A 14,320-nucleotide genomic window follows, 5' to 3' on the forward strand; every position below is an offset into this window, starting at 1 on the left:
AAACCTTCATTATTCACGCGCAGAGCCTCTGAATTATTCCAAAGGTATCTGGCTGTAAGAAGCTGATGACTCTGAAGGCAAAGATGTCTCACTCCCAGTTGAGGAAGAATAGAGAATAGAATAGAATAGAATAGAATTCTTTATTGGCCAAGTGTGATTGGACACACAAGGAATTTGTCTTGGTGCATACGCTCTCGGTGTACATAAAAGATACATTCATCAAGAATCATAAGATACAACACTTAATGATAGTCATAAGGAAAGTCAATATAAATCTTAAGGATACCAGCAACAAGGTTACAGTCATACAGTCATAAATGGGAGGAGATGGGTGAGAGGAACGATGAGAAGATTAACAGTAATGCAGACTTAGTAACTAGTTTGACAGTGTTGAGGGAATTATCTGTTTAGCAGAGTGATGGCATGGGGGGGGAAAACTGTTCTTGTGTCTAGTTGTTCTGGTGTGCAGTGCTCTACAGTGTCATTTTGAGGGTAGGAGTTGAAACAATTTATGTCCAGGATGCAAGCAGTCTGTAAATATTTTCACAGCCCTTTTTGACTTGGGCAGTATACAAGTCCTCAATGGCAGTTCTCAAATGCAATGCTACAACCAAAGGTTTCAGCTGTTGCAAGAAAGGGCGAACATATAACTAGCAGACAATATCGTGTCAAGGGCTCTTGCACACTGAAACTGTAAAACCTGCCCAATTTGATAATAACGGTCTCTTGTTGAGACAAATACTCTGCCAATGGATGTGCAAAAATCTAACTGATCTTCAAAGGGAAAAGGCCAACTTGTTTAGAAGTCCCAAAAGGCATTTTAGTTGAACGCGACCACAGCACAAAGGCCAACCCCAACGGATAACTGGAAATTCTAGGCGTCTAGGTGTCCGAAGGCCACGCAAACTTTGGAAATGGAGGAGTTTGCTGATGAGAGCTCGTCCTTCCTCGCAAGTCGTTGTCGTGCAAGGAAGGCGAACCCCCCAAGAGCACCGATTCAACCGGTCTGACAGTTCGTCTCACAAGCGCCCGACACACCACCATTCCTCGCGCAGCCCCATAGAGGGAGCGAGGAGGTTCTTCAGCGGCGCATGCGTCGTTATTAGCCCCGCCTCCGGAGTGCAGAATGTGCGTCGGTAAAGTTCGACAAGCGGGAGGCATTTCCCCGCCCCTTTTGCTTTCGGATGGGAGGTGGAGAGCCAGCGTGAGTCCGGAAACCAATCAGATGCGACGTACTGGCTTCCTGAGGCGGGACGACGGTGAGAGTTTTTATTTTCTCCGTAGACGCTTTATTGTTCCTCTCTGCCCGCAGTTGGTTAGTGTTGCGGGAGGTGGGAGCGATGCATTGATTCGCGAGGAGGAAAGGCCCGTCTTCGCCGCCGTAGTTGGCCCAGACAGGCCTCGGCAATGTCCGGAAGCAGGCCATCGCCGCAGCACCCTCCGGCCGGGCCGGGTGCTGCGGGCCCTCCCGGCTCCTCCTCGACCTCCTCGGTCACCACTTCGGCCTGCTTGGGCACCACGATGGCGACAGGCACCGCGATGGCGTCGGGCTCCTCAGCGGTCCCCTCGCGACCCGTGTTGGTGGCGGCCGCCGTGTCCGGATCCTCCTGCAGCGGGGGCCTTTCTCGCCTGGCGGGGACCCGAGTCGGGAGCGGCAGTGGCGCAGCCAGCAGCGGCACCAGGAAGAGGCCGCTTCTGACTCCGCTTTGCAACGGCCTTCTGAATTCCTACGAGGACAAAAGCAACGATTTCGTCTGGTGAGTGGCGCTGGGCGGATGGGGAAGGTGCTGCTACTCCCGTGTGTTTGGGGACAGGGCTGTGTGTGTGGGGGGGGCGTCGTCGTGGGGTTAGGGTTAGGCTGGCGAAATCGTTGGTGTAGATCTAGGCATCTCTCAACGTTGCTCTTCCAAGTGCAACACTCCCCCTGGTTGATAATGCCGCCCCACGGTTGTGCCTTATAGCTCAGGGCTGTTGCTGGCATGCTAGGAGGAGCGTTAGCTCATCTAGGTGCCTGGGAACTGCGACCGCAGTGGAAGAGAGGAGGGAATGGGCACTCGGCGAACTCACGGCTGATGTAAGATTTAAGCTGTGCATTTGGTAGCTTGTGATTTTCTCTCACACACGTGCACACCTATGATTTAAGAATAAGTTCTGTGGAGCTAAGGGGGCCTTACTACTGCAGTCATTCTGCAGGTTCCGGGTCAGAAGAGTAGATGGTGAGGTTTCAGCTGCCCTGCATTTTGCCTGAAATCAGATTATTACAGATCAACCAGGATTGAAATATCTGTGTTGGCAGCAGGATTCTGTTTTGATTACTGAGTGACAGGAAGAAAAAATGTGTTTTGGGGCATTTCAATTTTCCCTTCTCTTTTCTGAAATCGGCATAGAATCATGTTGTGGGTTCATAGGGCTTCACCAATTAATTCAGTGTGTTTACCTTGGAGCACTATTCCAGCAGAACCAGTCAATAGGACTTCTTTAACTACTCCAGACAAAAAAAGATTTTGATCCCCATTTCTTACAGAAGATGCTTGTGCAAGGAATGTGCCTCAAACTTCTGTCTTTTCTTCTAAAACAGTATCTGTAAGTTGGGCAATATAAATTTGGTACATTATTTTTAAGAAATCTTTTAGTTCAGAGAATAGACATTTTAATTTAGGTGCCCAAGCGCCTGATCAGCAAACATGCTTACTGCCTTCTGGGGATTATTCAATTTCTCTTCAACATGCATCATTCTGTGTATCTATACCATGTACTGAGCCTGTTTTTTTGCCCATTTATTTTCTTCCTCGCATAGTAGCTCCACCTAGGTCTAAACTAAGTTGGCCCTTTCTGGATCTATTTCGACATTGTATTTTGGAAGTTGTGTAACCAAAGCTGTCAACAATATTAATGTTGAATCATGGAATTATGATGTTACAAAATTTATTATAGGTTTATGTTGCAATAATGTACAAAAGAAAACATTTACATAGTAGCTGTACTGTCATCTGCATCAAGTCATCTACCACAAATCTAATATCTTTTTTCTGATTAGCCATCACCAGATCAGACACTATCCATTGTAGAAGATTTAAGATGTTTTGTTCTAGTATGAAAGTCTTTATCCTTACTTGCATTTCATCTTAGTTTCTGTTGCTCTAATTTGGATCTACTATTAATCAGTTGACCAGCTTGCTTCCAGAAGTTGTGATGCTGCATCACTGGAGGTTTTTAAGAAGAGATTGGATAGCCATTTGTCTGGAATGGTATAGGGTCTCCTGCTTGAGTAGGGGACTGGACTAGAAGACCCTTCCAACTCTGTTATTCTGTATTCTGGAACACTTTGCTTATTGTTCTAAACAATTTTTGTCATCGAAATTATTGGCTGCCTTATTTCTTGCCTTTAACATGTTAAGAATGTGGGTTTTCAAAGACCCTGTTGCTCACATATGGTTTTCTGTTCTTCAGACTATCAGAAAGAATCTGTCAGCACCTTTTCCAACTAACACATTTTTAAAGACATAAGCTTTGGAAACTGTAGTTTCAGGCTATCATGGCTGTCATCCTCCAGTGATATTCAGACAGATAAACATAAGAGAATCTCTGCACTTCTGAGATGGTTAATTTTGCTCAAGGGTCTTTGGTATGTGAATTCTTCAGAATCTAGTAAGAAGAAGTGAATCCTTCAGATCTAGAAAGATGATCCCCACTTTCACATGCTTGCTGACCTTAGCAAAGAACTTTAAAAGAAATATAACTTGTTTTGCAGAAAAAAAGTTTATTTCTTAAAAAGACTTGTTATTTTATGTGTTCGGTGTATTAATGACAGACTTCGACGAAACGTCACCAAAGTACTTCCAATTTTACATGGGAGAAAACCTGAATAACCAAAGACCTACACACACACACACATATATATAATTTCAGTGAAATCAACCTTAAAGCAAATGTTCATAAACTAAACAAAGAGAACCAGAAGATTTAAGTTCTGGGAAGGGAGATACTATTGAGAAGAGATTGATTCAGTACTAGGGTATAAAAAGGTTAGCAGGAGAAGCACAGGCTTACAAGATTCTGTTATTACAGCCTGTCTCAATAAAGTCTAGTTCTAGTTGTCCTATAGAGACTTTTTCATGATCTGGTCCACCTCAAAGGGTTGATAGGTTCGTTGTACAAGTACAGTTGCTAGCTACCGGTCTTCTTCCCTCTCTGTAAAATAAATATGAAGTTTCTTATTTTTTAGATTTATATGTCTACCAATCTGAAATGCATGACTTTTAAAATATAATTAAAAGATGTTTAAATTTATATTTCTGAAATAAGTATTTTTATACATTGCTTTAAGACAATGTTCAATATAAACCTTAAATATTTAAAAAAACCAATATTTGTTCTTTAGGTTATACTTGTATATTGTCAAATTAGAAAAAATAACTGAAAAAAACACATACTTTATAAATTTAGTACAGTATGAAGAAGTAGAAACTTTTCTCTCATAAGTCTAAAATATAGTATTGCAGTATACTACCATCCAGTAAAGCTAAATTATAGGAGATTCAAAAGGTACATGTAAGGAATGTACTATGCAACATGTGGTAATGTTCATCACGTCAGAAAACTTGAAAAGGAAAATTCCTCATCTGTTGGCAGGGGGGCAGCGGTCAACCCCGAGGCGCCTTGTTTGTGGGGTGCCACGGGTCGGTCCTCTCGCGCCTCCTGTTCAACATTTATGTGAAGCCACTAGGTGAGATCATCCGTGGCTTTGGGGTGGAGTTCCATCAGTATGCTGATGACACTGAGCTGTACATCTCCACCCCAGGGCATCCCAATGTTGCCCTTGAACGATGTCCCGGTGCCTGGAGGCCGTGCGAGTCTGGATGGGGAGAAACAGGCTCCGACTCAACCCTTCCAAGACCGAGTGGCTGTGGCTTCCGGCGTCCCAATATAGCCAGCTGGTGCCATCGCTGGTTATTGGGGGCGAGTCATTGGCCCCCACGGAGAGGGCTTGCAACTTGGGTGTCCTCCTGGATTCACGGCTGTCTTTAGAAGAGCATATGACGGCTGTGGCCAGGGGGGGCTTTTTATCAGGTTCGCCTGATATGCCAGTTGCATCCCTTTCTGGATTGGGACTCCTTACACACCGTCACTCAAGCACTCGTCACTTCCCGCCTGGACTACTGCAATGCTCTCTACATGGGGCTCCCCTTGAAGTGCACCCGGAGGCTCCAACTGGTCCAGAATGCGGCTGCGCTGGGGATTATGGGAGCAATGGGGCGCTCCCATGTGACACCCCTCCTGCACGAGCTGCACTGGCTTCCGGTGGTCTTCCAGGTATGCTTCAAGGTGTTGGTGACTATCTTTAAAGTGCTCCATGGCTTAGAGCCTGGGTATCTACGAGACCGCCTTCTGCCACCAATAGCCTCCCACCGGCCAGTACGCTCGCACAGAGAGGGGCTCCTCAGGATGCCGTCGGCCAGACAACATCAGCCGGCGACCCCCAGGGGGAGAGCCTTTTCTGTGGTGGCACCCGCATTCTGGAACGACCTACCCATAGAGATACGCATGATCCTGGACCTCCGGACTTTTCGTCGGGCCCTTAAAACTCACTTATTTCATCTAGCCGGGCTGGCCTGATCCCATCTTTCGGTTTTAATTTGTAATTGATTTTATTTGGGTGTTTTTAAATTATGGCCCGAAATTATTTAATATCTTTTTAAATTGTTTTAAATTTTGTATGCTATGCTTACAAAATGTATGCTTGGCTGTTCACCGCCCTGAATCCTGCTGGAGAAGGGCGGTATAAAAAATAAAAAAATAAAATAAAATAAAATAAAATAAAATAAAATAATAAATAAAATAATAAATAAAATAAAATAATAAATAAAATAAAATAATAAAAGAAAGAAAGAAAGACAGGGAAAAATAGAGGTTAAATCCAATTACTGAAGGAACATGTTTTATAGTTGGAAATTAATACAGAGGTATTATTTCTCTATTATTTCTATTACTTGTGAGCATTGGGTCTTTGAGATAAAGATGTCTTAAAGAAGTCAATCTGTTAACTTTAAAGCCTGCTTAAGTGCATAGTGAGCTGGTAGTTCCATGACCTTATGTGAAGTTAAACTACTTTAGATCTTTAAAAAGGGGTGTAGACTTTGGGGCAAATGCAAATGTAAGCAACAGTTAAAAGAATGACTTAGTTATTTGGAACTAGATGACAAAGGACAGCAATGTATTTTAAATATATTGCTGGAATCTTACTCCATACTTCTAGGTTTCTTATCACCAGTAGTTTCATGCAGGTATTAAATGTCACAGGGACAAGATGGAACTCAGTATTACAGCATAAACAAATATTTTATTTATTGAACTGCAATCCCTAGCTGAATACCATCTGGCAAAACATTGCAAAAATATCATAATCCATGCGAATGCCTTGTCAAAAGTACTGAATCTCTTCTAAGAGATTCAGAATAACCAGTAGAGGCATTTCTGTTGGAGGTCAGCCATAAAGGTGACCATAATAGTCTTGATCTCATATCTTATCCAAAAGCCCAATTTAGATGGATTCAAATGATCAGTATGATTCAGATATGTCTGGAATTATAAAACTACTACCTTCTCAAACACTGTAAGGTGAATTGGTGAATTTGAGACTTTACTATTTTCCAATCCCTTTTTTGTTGGCAGACTGAGGTAGCGAAGTAACTATCAAATGTTAATACAATATTTTAAAATATATGTTGAAGAAACATTCCAGATCAAAGTCTTCTGTTGATTTTGTATCTGCAAGTATTTCTGGATTTCTATCTGGCTAGTGCGATTTGGACTTAAATTCCTTCACATTTTTTTCTTACTTTTTTCTTTAAAATTAATTTAGAAACATGAAAAAGTAGAGTATTCATAGTAAAGTCAGAGCACTTGCAGTCAAGTATAGATAAATTCTTATTTAGAAATCAAGACAGAAAGCAAATATCAAAAGCAAGATCCAGAAGACAAATAAAATCTTAGATCTAAGCAAAGATCAAATAAAAAGGCACAAGATCGGGATTAGAAAAGTTGCTCCAGTATGTTTATACTTGTTATTAAAGAACATTATGATGTAATACAGTTAATGTATTTTATATGGAATATATTATGTTTCACACTAATGTATTTTATATAGTTTAAAGATCTAAAATAGATCTATTATATACACTTTTTATCTAAGTAGTAAATTAACAATTCAATTTTTATGATTTGCACCATTATTCAAATAATATCACTTAACCCAAGTGTTTTCAATTGAGATTTAACAGACATTCAGATTTATGCACCCGTTCCCCCCAAAGTCTGTTATTACTAGTGGAGTAAAATCCACAGGTACAGCTTTCCTCTACACACAGACACTCAGACACACACACACACACACACACACACACACACACACACACACACAGAGAGAGAGAGAGAGAGAGAGAGAGAGAGAGAGAGGGAGAGAGAGGTTTAAATTGAGAGTTTAGTGTTGATCCTTGATCACAGAAGACCGGCTGAAAGTGTTTCTGGATATTTAAAAACACATGTTTAAGTTGTTGAAATTGTAAGCAAACTAAGATGTTTGGCAAAAATTTTAAAGAAATATGTGTTTAGATTTCTTTGGGTGGGTGTTTTTGCTGTTTCTATACTACAGGAGAAAGTGGTCCATGCTGTTAATATTAGATTCTGTTTTTGTTGAATATGGCTTTGACTAGAAATACCATCTGGAGTATTTCTGGAATGTGTGAAGAAATTAAAATGAACCTTTTGAGAATTCAGGTTTTTAACTGTAATTTTTTAACAATTTGTGCACTTAGGAAAAAACTGCTACTCCCTTTTCAGATTTTAAAATGTTGATAGTTATGAAAGGAAAAGCGTAATCTTAAATTTTTTAAGAGGAACACATATATAAATGAGTGCTTTAGAGTTTTTCCTGATTTTTCAGAATGAATTCCCTCATCAAAGATTTCAACTAGTTCTTGACACTGACCTGGAAAATTGGGTTGTTTTTAGTATATTCTTTATATAGTTCATTGTTATGCAAAAGACGTATCTTGCTTGGATATGTTTTCTGCCATAATTTTAGTGATTTAATATTAAAATTAAATAATTACTTTAAAAAAGCATCTATTTCCTCATTTTTAACCATTTTCCTATTTAAATTTTAAGTGTAGTACCTGAGATAACTTCTATCAATTACTTTTTCTAGATATATATACATAAAGAAGTAACTTGGATGTATATTTGAGTGTCTTTTGTAGCACATCTTTTATGTCTCAGCCTATTTTTCTAGATTTTTCTTTAGATTTTAAGTCATATAAATGATTAAGATTTGGTTTCTGGGCTTTCTATTAATAAGAGATTAACAGAGGCTTCTCAATGCTGGTGATGTGTTTGTTTAAAAGATTCCATTGATAATTTATGTGCTTTTCTTTCCCTTTCAAGTCCCATCTGCTTTGATATGATTGAAGAAGCTTACATGACAAAATGTGGACACAGTTTCTGGTAAGGTTGCTTGTTAAAACTGTTTAGTAAGAGAGATTTAGTTATAAAATGAAAATGTTTGAACTAAAGTTATTATGCATCTTTCTAACTCAATATCTTCATTGGAGATAACCTGGGATAACATAAAACATTTTCTATTTCTGAATGGTAGCACTGACATAGCTTTAAACAAATAACTATTAAAATATATGAAAAAAATTTGGTGGATGAAGCAAGACAGGACACATGCATCAGATTCTTATAAGTGACTGAATTCTTCAAAGCCATCAATGGTTTTCAAAATTCTTACTCTTAAAAGCTTATTTTTTTGGAGTGATGTGTCTCATCGAAACTTTGGATGCATACAATTCTTTCTCCACTTTTGTATGTTATGAAATATCTTTGAAGATGATAAATCTGTGTTGCAAGCAATTGTATTTTAAAACTGTCTATTAACATCCAATACTTTGTTGCTTTTTGCAACAAGATAACATTAGTTACAAAAAAAAAAAAAAAAAAAAATTGCCCAGAACTTGAAGATGCTTCATTGATTTGATCTATCTTTAGTACCCAATCACCTGATACCACAGCTCCAATTCCTCAACTAACAAACATAATGCAATGTATCTTATTCAAAAGCATATCTTAATAAATTTCTGCAGTATTTTTCACTGTTCTGTTACTTTTCTTGAACAGTTACAAATGTATTCATCAAAGCCTGGAAGATAACAACAGGTGTCCCAAATGTAATTATGTTGTGGATAACATTGATCATCTATATCCCAACTTTTTAGGTAAGTTTTAATGTTCAGTAATACAGGCTTCAATCATGTCTTGGTAACTTTCTCAATAACTGAACTTTTATTGCTGGGTGTTTATTTCTATATTATGTTTCACATGCTTCTGTTGATTTTGTACAACATAGACTACATTCCTGGACACGTAATATCTGAATATCAGGTATTCAGTGATAGAAAAATCATTCTAGCTTTGCAAAACAATAAGAGATGAAGTTGAGAGAGAATCTATGGTAGACCATGATTGTGAAAGCAACAAATTGAAAACTATTAGTAACCAAATAATGTAATAATTCTTAGTTGATTCATATTTGATTGTGAGATGTGAAGAGAGGAAGGTGAAGGTGAAGCTCAAAATAGGCCTTATGCTAAACAAATTGTATACTCGCCATAAAATCTTATTAAGTCATAGTGCCTCTGACTCAATTTTCCTGCCAAGATGGATTTATAACCCTTTTTCTTTTCTTAGTAATAGTGGCATTTATATAGTGGTTTGATAATAGTCTTTTCTAATATTGGGCTGTTTGCGAGTAATTTTGCAAGCCCTCAGTTTGCTGATCAATAATTTATTTTAAACAATTATTTATGTTTTATGTAATGATAAATTGGAAGTAGGAAAAAATAAAACTGAATTAAGAGTCCATTCTTCCTTTTGATTTTGTGTGAATTGGAGAGAGACGTACATGAAATTAATATGGAGGGTACGAAAAAGTGCAATTATGTAATTTGGTTGTATCTCGTGCGAATAAGTCCATTTTGTACATTTAACAATAAAGTTATAGACTTATTAAAAGAGCAATTTTAAGGACCTTCTGTATATGATGGGGGAAAATTGTGCTTATGATGTATATTTTAATCTAGGTAATGTGGATTGGGACATATTCCATGAAATGTGATTCATTTTCAAATGCTTAGTTTCATAAAATTAATTAGTAACATAACGTATAAGTCACATTGAACAACTGAAGTTGTTAAAATATAAACGAGTTAACATCTGTTGTAAGTAGACTGTTGTGTACAATAAAATATAGCTTTTAATATTCTTACATATTAGATGAGCTTCAATCTCCTTTATTTACTCATATTTGTACTTAAGTGCTGTATTTACAACAACACATTTCTAAATGTCTAGATCATTAGGGATAAATCCTGTTAAATTTTAGCTATTGATTGTATTTTATATTACCCAGCTAAAAATGACTCCTGTTAGTTTGCAAAAAGTAATATCAAAAAGCATGAAATCACAGTTACTAAAACAAAATCCAAATTCTAGAATATGCATGCTACCAAATTATTAAACAGCCTTCAAGTGCTTATTAAAACAAGATTGCTTCAGTGGCCTTCTTGAAAGCTAATAATAGGAGTACCAAATATGATGGAGGCCATCAAGGAAGAAGGCCGTCTTAGGCCCATGTCCCTTTGAATATTTGTAGGGATGAGATTCTCAGTATCCTCTCCCTGTCAGTATTGAGCAGATTCTGCCTGGGGTGGGGGGATGACTCCCTGGAATCAAACCACTTAGTTAAAAGCAGCACTTTGAAAACCTACTGACAACCAGTGTAGTGAATAAAGAACAAGAGTTATATTTGCATAATGGATGTCACATTCTTTACCAATGGTAGCTTTGGATTGTGATTAAGTGAAGCCCATGTAGAATGCTTGCAGTAATCCAAAGGTGTGATAATAATGGCATGATTTATTTTCACCAAATATTTTTATTTAAGTGCGCTACAACTATGATGTTTAGGTCATTATTATGTTAGAGGAAGCTGGACACCCACAAATCTGAATGCATTTAATGGTCACATTTGATGAACCAGTTACAGAATGGTGAAGATGCATCTTATTTTGATGTACTTTATAGTTTACTAAAATAAAATGAGTGACTGTGTTCATCAATACTGCTGTATAAATTAAAAATATTGTATGTACAGTATACATTTTCCAGAAAAAAATGGAAATCTTTTTATTCTAATTGGCAAGTGAGTAATAATATTTGTTGCTCTTACTGAATTAATAAAAGTGCAGTGTTGAAGTTTACTCCTTTGATCTTCTTAGTATGCATTTATTTCTAAGACAGTTTGTCTTTCATCTCTTATCTTAAAATGTACTACTTAGATCTTTTTTGCCCTGTAGTGAATGAGCTCATCCTTAAACAGAAGCAAAGATTTGAGGAAAAGAGATTCAAATTGGACCATTCAGTGAGTAGCACCGTATGTCCCAATCTTCTTTCTTTCATTTGCTTATTTTGGGGGTTAAGGGATGGAGTGCATGTATTCCTATGTTCTAAGCATTTGAGAATGTCTGTTTTTTTAGCAGACAGCTCAATCTGTGTAAGCAAAGTGTTATTTGGGATTTTCATTATACAATCTAACTTTACTCTTTAACATAATAATGATTTTGATATATTTGTGAATATGTAGATCGGGGTGGATAAAAATAATTTTTTAAAAAATAAAAAAAAATCTTTCTTTTGAGAACTTAGGTGATTGTGGTATGCTTATGCCATTCTGATAGATTCTAAGGTTCTTCCAAGAAACATTTATTTGTATATTTACTTAATTTGGCCATCTATCTCACCAAGCGACTAATAAGTATTAGTGATTAATAATATTAAAAAAATATGTAGGAACCAAGAATAAATCACATTATAATAACTAATTTAACCATAAAATGGGTCTGCACACACTTGGACCCCCAGGCCTTGGGACAGAGGACTTACAAAAAGCCAGCAATTTGGGGCCATACTGAATAAATCTATCATGAGATCATAGCACATCGAGTATATTATTGAACTATTATTGAACAAATGTAAATATGTGAACAATTTTTGTTGAAATTCAGGTGATAATCATAAACAGATGCTAAATATAATTGTATAGCTATGGACTAATGCTAACATTACTGTATTTGGACTGTTAACATTGTATTTACACAAGAAATTGAAATAGTTTGGCTAAAAGGTTTCACTTTCATATTAAAGTAAACATATATACAGTTTTTGTTAAACTTTTCTTTGGAACAAGCGGCCACATTGTTTTGTTTCCTACATGTTGAAACAGATAGATAGATATATTAACATTTCATTTGAAATATCACAATTTCCACTACATATCTAATTACCCAAGTAAGTTACCAAAATAACCTATGGAATATTCTGAACATGCTGCTGGGCTTTCCCCTCTTCTTCAGCATGTTCATGCTCATTCATCAATCTATTTGCACCTGGGAGTTTAAGCATAGTATTTTGTATGGATGGCAAGTGAAACTGGAGACATGAGAGAATCTGTCAGATGTGCATGACTTTGGAATCCTCTCTGGATCTGAATTGGATAATTGAAGCTCTAATAAAAATTAAGTGTTCCAAAAAATATTTTGAGGACATGGGAGTGAAGGAAGGAGGTGGGATAAGTTTGCGATTATCCTGTTTTCCCCAAAATAAGACATCCCCTGATAATAAACCCAATCGGGCTTTTGAGCGCATGGCAATAAGGCCAAGCGCTTATTTCAGGATTCAAAAAAATATAAGACAGGGTCTTATTTTCGGGAAAACACAGTATATTATTCAGGGCTCATTTCTACAGCAAAGTGTGGGATTCCACACAACTGCAGTAATGCATGTCCTGACTCACCTCGAGACTGGACATTGCTTTTGCAAATAATGAAAAAGAAAAAAGTAGCCTGAAGTAAGTTTATCCTTTCCTTACAATTTTTCTCAGAATGGTATGCTTCCATTGGATTACTGTGATTGCTTTATGTTATTATGAAATATCTAAGCTATATTGACTTAAGGCTCTGAAACATGTCTTGATTATTTGTTTGCCTTTTTTTCTCTTTAGAATGGGCACAGGTGGCAAATATTTCAAGATTTGCTGGGAACAGACCAAGACAATCTTGATTTGGCCAATGTTAACTTAATGTTGGAACTTCTGGTGCAGAAGAAGAAACAACTGGAGGCAGTAAGCTTTTTTCTAATCTCTTAGTAGATATATATTATAAAACAATATATTTATTTTAATGAAACTTATTACCCTTTTTGCCAGAGTTTGGTTGATGTACCAATGTACAGATCAGTAACATAGTGCCTAAAGGCCCTAAAATGGTCTTTGACTACCCAGTGGATAGTCCTACCATCATCAGAATAAAATGCTTTACTTAAAAAAAAAAACCACATTATGAGATTTTGATGGCTTTATGTGAGATCTTTTAAAGTGGCAGGGTGTTCTCTAGTTCATCATGCAAGATTATTACATGGCTGAGAAAAGTTAACATCCACTTCATTATTCAGTTTTAAATGAAGGCATAATCTGTTGGCTTTCATAAGATATTTTAGACGTGTAGCAAATCATTATTTCGCTAGGTTTCAGATGATGATAAAAATATTTGAACAAGTAATTTCAAGCATATATTGTATTATCAACATCTTGAGCAGAAGGGCTCCTTTATCTATAGATCTCCAAAAATTGCTGAGTGCATTCCTAGCTTTCCTATGCTGTCTGCGTTATGGCGTGTTGTACTTTAGCAACTCCTGGAATGGATTCCTTGACAATATCCAAATGATTTGTACTTGTCTGTATATGGCTTGTGTTTCCCTTTTTGTTCCATAGGAGAAAAAAAATATTATGCCATAAGTTTCATTGCAACATTTTGTAATGAATGGTATTTTCTCAAAATACATTGGGTGCACATTTATTAGACAAGTTGTATTTTGGAGGATTAATTTTATTATTGAACAACTACAGTGGTCTCGGTCAATCCAAAATGTTAATAAACCTCAAATTTGAATATTTAGGAAAGTAAAAGTGAGGTTTTGGCTTTCTTAGGAGAATATCAATGTGTGCACAATTATTGGGTAACTATTAGTGTGCAGAATTATTATGCAACTAAATGAAAAAATAAAAATTTGCCCATCTCATTCATTTATTTGCATCTGTTAAAAGAACAAACAACTCAAAATCTACAAATAAACATTTCTGACATTTTTTTTAAAAAAATCCAGTGACCAATATAGTCACCCTTCTTTTCAATAACAGTCATAAGCT

The 14,320-nt window shown here is 37.0% G+C and overlaps 1 protein-coding gene across 6 annotated transcripts in view; it reads left to right on the forward strand.

Moving 5' to 3' along the window:
• Nucleotides 1-1,116: 1,116 nt before the first annotated feature.
• The window catches only part of COP1 (COP1 E3 ubiquitin ligase), a 111,397-nt gene continuing 98,193 nt past the window's right edge, over nucleotides 1,117-14,320 (forward strand). The window contains exons 1-5 of one of the 6 annotated variants that reach the window (XM_087891133.1): nucleotides 1,117-1,259; nucleotides 8,443-8,502; nucleotides 9,178-9,275; nucleotides 11,415-11,479; nucleotides 13,118-13,237. In XM_087891133.1, the coding sequence (XP_087747259.1) occupies nucleotides 8,459-8,502; nucleotides 9,178-9,275; nucleotides 11,415-11,479; nucleotides 13,118-13,237 (327 nt within the window). In that variant the 5' untranslated portion in view covers nucleotides 1,117-1,259; nucleotides 8,443-8,458. Of the gene's footprint in view, nucleotides 1,758-8,442; nucleotides 8,503-9,177; nucleotides 9,276-11,414; nucleotides 11,492-13,117; nucleotides 13,238-14,320 lie in introns of all 6 variants that reach the window. The other 5 variants (XM_034409744.3, XM_087891134.1, XM_087891132.1 and 2 more) reach the window with 5 other exon arrangements.

The sequence above is a fragment of the Pantherophis guttatus genome, chromosome 3, assembly GCF_059756535.1.
Source record: "Pantherophis guttatus breed Tessera chromosome 3, ASM5975653v1, whole genome shotgun sequence".
Lineage (NCBI taxonomy): Eukaryota > Metazoa > Chordata > Lepidosauria > Squamata > Colubridae > Pantherophis > Pantherophis guttatus.